The 6,395-nt window shown below is 35.6% G+C and overlaps 1 protein-coding gene across 1 annotated transcript; it reads right to left on the bottom strand.

Annotated features, from left to right (window-relative positions):
* Positions 1–807: 807 nt before the first annotated feature.
* On the bottom strand, positions 808–4,021 carry LOC111921742 (U-box domain-containing protein 35). Its single transcript, XM_042899774.2, has 7 exons — positions 3,490–4,021; positions 3,050–3,171; positions 2,671–2,958; positions 2,364–2,583; positions 2,176–2,277; positions 1,718–2,101; positions 808–1,629 (listed from the first exon to the last, which is right to left on the bottom strand). The coding sequence occupies exons 1-7, from the start codon at positions 3,739–3,741 to the stop codon at positions 928–930; spliced, it is 2,070 nt and encodes a 689-aa protein (XP_042755708.1). The 5' UTR covers positions 3,742–4,021; the 3' UTR covers positions 808–927.
* Between the last annotated feature and the right edge of the window lie 2,374 nt (positions 4,022–6,395).

Genomic DNA, 6,395 nt, shown 5'->3' with positions numbered 1-6,395 from the left:
GCACAATATTCTCATAAACTTATAAAACCTATTTATATTAACTAAATCGATTTGTTAATAATAATAATAATAATAATTGGTATTATTATTATTAAGTTAACCCTTTAATATTAATTATTTAAAAAAATGGCATGACAAGTATGACAACCGACGCCATATAAATGATATGGGTGGCAAATCGGGTCATCGTGTCGTGTTTTTGTCTGACACGACACGACAATGTTTTATGTAACACGAACACGACATGACACGATGCCGTGTTTTTTTAACTAATACGAAAACGAACCGATTAAAAAATGGCAAACACGACACGACATGACAATGATAACATAATAAAAAAAAATTAGTTTATTTAATTAATATTTAATCATACATAATACGAAAAACAAGACAAACACGAAAAACACGACAAATAAATGCTAAATAATGTCAATTTTGTGTCGAATTTTAAACACGAACACAACACGACGTCGTGTTTTTTATACTTAATACAAACATGAATTCGAATTTCAGTTTCGTACCAATTTCGTTTCGTGTCTTGTATTTTTGTGGTTTCGTGGCAACAATTGTCAACCCTAATAAATGACAAAAATTAGAGAGAGTGTGACAAATCCTAGGTGATACCGATGTGGACCGCGGCACCGTACCCACCAGTCTAATTGGCAAAAACTTATTTCCCTTTTTTGAAATTAATGCCCAAGAAAACGAAAGAAATTTTACGATTCTTATATGGAGGATAGCAAATTAAAAAGAAAAAAGAAAAAAGAAAAACATAAGCTCTATACAAGGTGCACCATGTTCTTCACGTGTAAATATACAATTTTCAATATTCAAGGAAGGAATATATACACCTACAGTGAAACCTATAGCTATGGTTGGGAAGGATCTGAATTCTGAACTAGTTAGTATATATATACACGGTGTTATTCACGGCGGCATGCTCTCCTCACCGAAGTCTCTCAATCTAGCAAGCTCCGGCAAAACCACCTTCCCTAAATCCGGTCTATCTTTACGCCTTAACTCAGCACATTGTAGTGCCAATTTTGCAAACCCTAGGGCTTCATCTTGAGGCCAATCAGTGACACACGGATCCAGCATCTTACCAAAAGTTCCATCATCAATGGCGTTTTGAACATGATGACTCAAACCCATCGCCGGTCTAGCTGTAATCAACTGCAACAACATGATCCCTAGAGAATAGACATCAGATTTCACCCCAAGCATCCCCGTCTGCTGATACTCCGGATCAATATAGCAAAGTGTCCCTGCCGCCGATGTCATCCGATACTGCGTCATGTCACCAGTAACCGACGGCGGGAGTAACCTCGCTAGTCCGACGTCGCTAATCTTGCTCACGAAGTTTTCGTCTAGGAGAATGTTTCCTGGCTTCAGATCACGGTGAACTATCGGTTCTGGTTTTGTCTGATGAAGAAACAGGATTCCGGTGGCGATTTCTGACGCGATTTTGAATCTGATTTGCCAGGATAACGGTGGCGTGTTTCCTCTTCTGAGTAGCCGATCTTCTAAACTACCGTTACCCATGTATTCATAGATCAGACACCCGTATTCCGGGCAGGCTCCAAGGAGGAGAACCATATTCGGATGTCGCATACAGCTCAACACTTCCACCTATCATCATTCATCAACCAATCAATTTTTTGTAGAGATCCTTAAATTAAACCGTAATTACAATTCAACGATTCATATCCCTATATACCTCTCGTTGAAACTGTGACCTTCCTTGTGCAGCATCTGGACGCAACACTTTAATGGCGACAACGGTCTGACTGAGCATACCTTTAAAAACAGGACCGTAGCCTCCTTCTCCGATCTTTCTAGATTGTGCAAAAAACTCTGTAGCCTCTTCGATCTCTTCAATTGTATATTTCTTATACTGGAATTTGTTATCGGGATCCTCATCGTCTGTGGTGAGTGCTTTCATTTCGGCGACTACTCGTCTAGATTCCAATTCCATGATTCTTTTAGATGCTTCTGCTTTCTCCATTGTTGCCTGGGACTTGGCTTTCTCTTTCTCTCCAGCTTCTCTAGCCTCCTCTAATAATCTCTTTTGTTCTTCCATACGCCATTGTTGGAGTCCCTCCTGTTTGGATTATGTCATATTAGTCATCTATTGCACATAAAATAATCACTACTAGTGCTTAATTTGTAACAGACCTTTTGTTTTGCTGTACTTGCGTCATTGCAATCTACAGTATATAAGCCCATTTTCCTCACGAGTTCCATCTTTAACATTTTCATTTCATTGTCACCATCATCCTGTATGAATTTATCAAGATCAAAGTAAATCCATGTTTTATATCTGTTTTAGATCTGGGATATGGCTTTGTTTAATGCATACTTACCATATTTTGAGATGCAGATGAGGCTCGGCTCTCAAAAGAAGACGATGAGAACTCATCACGATTCCGATCAGTTATTCCGATGTCCAGGTCGTAGTAGTTATCGAGAGACATGTGATCAGTGCTCTGCCTCGCATTCCCCACAAACGATATATCAGTGTCTAAATCCTGAAGCTCCAAGAGCTTCGCATTTTCTGCTCTTCCAGGTCGAGTAAACGGCGATCTGGTAATTAATTAACCGCTTTTAGCTCTGCAAAAATAGTTTGAAGGTGCTTTCGTGAAGTACTATATATGAAAACTTAAAACTTACCTGAAGGATTCAAGCTTTTCCGGCATCATACGGGGCTTCTCCGGCGGCTTTTCCGGCGCTCTGGATTGAAAACTGTGGTTGTTGTTGTTGTTGTTGTTGGGTGCAATTGACACGAAACTGTTTGCATTGTTTGATTTCTCTTCGATCTGTTCATGGAGCGGAGAAACAAACGGAGCGGCTTTTAAAGATTTTTTTGCACTCGAAATCTTCCCTTTGGAGATGACATAAATGGTGCAGAAATCTGGGGCCACCTTCATTACACTGCTGGGAACATCGGAGGTCTTGAATCTTGTATATATCAGAGTTAAATAATTATTCGATTAGTCAAAAGATCTTAACGTGAAAAAAAATATATATATATTTATCGTCTTAATTTCACCTAATGAAACCATGTCGTGAGGATGCACCAAGCACCAAATACTCTATTGCATTTTCAGAAGCGTATTCTGCTAACGCTTTTGCTATGTTGGTGCCTTCAAGTATGACATCAATGCATTGTACCTGTAAATTAATCAAATAATATATATATATATATATATATATATATATATATATATATATATATATATATATATATATATATATATATATATATATATATATATATATATATATATTTATTTATTTTTTGGACGAAATAATCAAGTTTTTGTATGGAAATGTGTATGCATGCATACGTCTTTACGGGTACAGAAGCAATGGAAAGTGAGGAATAGGTCTCGAATCTTCTTTTCATGATCAGGCCCTCCCCCTACATCCATAACACGTAGTATTTTGTTAGATAAGTCACTGAGACATTGTATAGTATAGGATTCCAACAGATTCATCAATTATAATTTCTAACAAAACTATAAAGTTTTGTAGAAATGAAAATTGTTTATTGCCTGATTTGTGATTGACATGGATGAGGACAACGGTTTGACCACGGGTGAGAAGGTGTTCAACAACCCATTTGAGAGCGTGTTGGCTGTATTTATCCTTGTCTATTGCGACAGCCACAATGGAGTTTCCCTTACGTTGCCCATTTCCGGCACGGATGGACGAGTTACTCGTTGTCTTAGGAAACCACATTCTTTGTTTCTTCTTTATTTTCTTCTATTGGGACATGACAGAAAACTATTTCCATTGTCCTGGATTTTTGGACCTCATTTGTTTTTTGTTAAATCTTTATGGTTTTTGATTTAGTTTGGTTTTTGGGAATGGATTGTTAACTTGAAAAAATCGGTAGAGGATTGTTTGGTATAACTTTAGGCAAGGGTTGGAAAGTACCAAGTCAAACTACATTTCCTTTCCATCGTTTCTAATCAAATCGCTTCCTAAAAACTCTCTCCACATATCTTTGAATGGATTAGAATTGGCCAATACGCATTAATATGAATTTATTAAACTATATGAAAATAATCAATACGATTATTAATTTATTAAACTATATGAAAATAATCAAAACGATTATGATAATATAAAGGAAATTATCAGAAAAGTTTTAATACTTTCAGAAAAGTTATACTTTAGTCTCCAATTTTTTTTTTGAATATAAAAGTTTCGATTATTTCAATTTGGCTCAAGTTTACAAAAAAACCTTTTTTTTTTCTTTTAATAAGAAATGACATATTATCATGTTTTTACAAATAATCCGGATTTTTATGCTCAAAAAAAATCTTGGGACTAAAGTGTAATTTTTCTGAAAATATTGAGACTTTTCTGACAATTTCCCTAATATAAATATGTTACTCTTTTGAACAAACAACTAAATAATTTTGAAATAATTACATGGCTACAAAATAAGACGACGTTTCGTGAGCTACTTTAATCAATTACTTCTAAATCTCTCACCTACTCGAAACCTAAGGAAAAGGTATAACCGTAATAGTAAACTACTTGAAATTCAAGGAAAAAATATAACAATAAGGTTAAACAGTGTCATACCGTTTTACCATCGGACAACTAGACATCTTTGCCATTTTGCAACTTTTAAAAATGGTTTAGGTATGGATTTTTTGTTTCCAGCCAGCAAAACTCACACAAATTTGATTTTTGTCACCGGTGAACTTCCACCGTTGATACATTACTGTTGGCAAAACAAAAGAAAAGGGGCGGTGTTCACCGTCGGTAAATGGTGTCATATAGACATACCGGCGGTAAAAAGGGACTAACACCCCACAACCTAATAGATCGGAATGTAGTTATGTATCACTTGTGCATTCATTTCAAGTTGTTTAATAAGTTACAGAGTTTTTAAAATACGGACATGCATTTTTAAAATGTTCACTTACATGAAATTTGTGAAGTTTTATCAAATCATGGTCATGTGCATTCACATATTGGATGGGTTATGAGACATATGTGGCCGAGACATATAAAGAAGACTATGAATGACATTTTAGAATGCATTCATATGTCTTGGGCTTTGTAAACGTTTCACATAGTTTAGTTTATCGAAGTAAATGAATTGAGGCCTTTATGTATTTTTGTGCTATTTCCTATGTATGTCTCATTTAATCATCTTTTTTCTTGTGGAGCCTTAGGTCCCTTAGGCCGGCTTCGGGTATGAAGGGATGTTCACACGTTAAGAGCTGAGCTAGCAGACATTTCCGCGCGCAAACCCCCCCCCCCCCCCCCCCCCCTCTCCCCGGGCCCATAGTCGTGGTGTGGAGCGAATAGCTCTATGGGTTATCATGACCAATGAGATTTGTTCATTCCAAACGGTCACAAAAATGGCTGTTATTCTTGAAAGAAGCTGCCAAAAATCTTTTATATGCTCGTCGAAAAAAGAAATTGCAGCGTGCAAACGAGAAAGAAGAACGTTTGGATGGCTGTAACTTAAATGTAGGGCACATAAAAGATTGGGCTTAGATTAATTTAAATATATTTTTAGTGGGCTATTTTTTTTGGGTTAAAATTGGTTTTGATAAAATGTATCTTGAATTTTAAAAATATTATTTTTATTTAAGTTAATGTTTTTTTTTATTTATAAAATATTTATGTATGCTTAATAATTGTGTTTTTATTTAATATAATGTCAATTTTTTTAAATAAAATAAATAATATGAATGGAGTGATAACCATTTCCAATGGCCAGTGAACATTTAATGGAATGATGTGGCGCATAGGCAACATCATTTTTCTAGTGAACATCTTGTGACCAGACTTCATAGCCTTACGCCTTGTTCCTGAGTTTTTTTGTAAATTCATTAAAGGAAATGCAAGGAAAATTTTGATAGAAAGAAAGGGAGGTGAAGGAAAATATTCATTATTTTGTGTTCCCGAGTTCGAAGGAAATGAAAGGAAAATTTTAAGTTTTTGTGTTCCCGAGTTAGTAGGAAAAAGAAAATAAAACTTAAAATTTTCCTTCCCCTCACTTTCTTTCAAAATCCGCCCAATTTGGGAGGAAAATATGGCTCCAAAATCCTTTCTCTCCCCTCATTTTCCTTCCATTAATGAAACTCGGAAACACGATTTCCCTTCTCTTTCGACACCCCTAACTTTCCCTCTGTATCCTTCCATTTCTCTCCTTAAGTAGAACTCAGGAACAAGGCCTTAGAGGCAAGGGACATTGACCCGTCACCCGTGAATTATAAATAACATAGGAATTTTTGGGACTTTCTTACATATCATGCATTACATTATTACGACGTTTATTCTATTATTATATTTTAAGAAGCTTATGAAACTATAACAATGTGCTTTAACTTATGCAATATTTTCCTAAAAAATGATTTTTTTTT

This window comes from Lactuca sativa, chromosome 2 (genome assembly GCF_002870075.4).
Source record: "Lactuca sativa cultivar Salinas chromosome 2, Lsat_Salinas_v11, whole genome shotgun sequence".
NCBI lineage: Eukaryota > Viridiplantae > Streptophyta > Magnoliopsida > Asterales > Asteraceae > Lactuca > Lactuca sativa.
The sequence above is the reverse complement of the archived record's forward strand: the minus strand, read 5'-3'. Positions and strand labels throughout refer to the sequence as shown.

Bases quoted from the DNA above. Each gene is read 5' to 3' on its own strand.
- LOC111921742 (XM_042899774.2), bottom strand. From the start codon at position 3,741: ATGTGGTTTCCTAAGACAACGAGTAACTCGTCCATCCGTGCCGGAAAT. The intron at 2,278-2,363 runs GTAAGTATGCAT...AAATTCATACAG, and splicing joins CATCTGCATCTCAAAATATG to GATGATGGTGACAATGAAAT. The intron at 1,630-1,717 runs GTATATAGGGAT...GAATGATGATAG, and splicing joins GGTCACAGTTTCAACGAGAG to GTGGAAGTGTTGAGCTGTAT.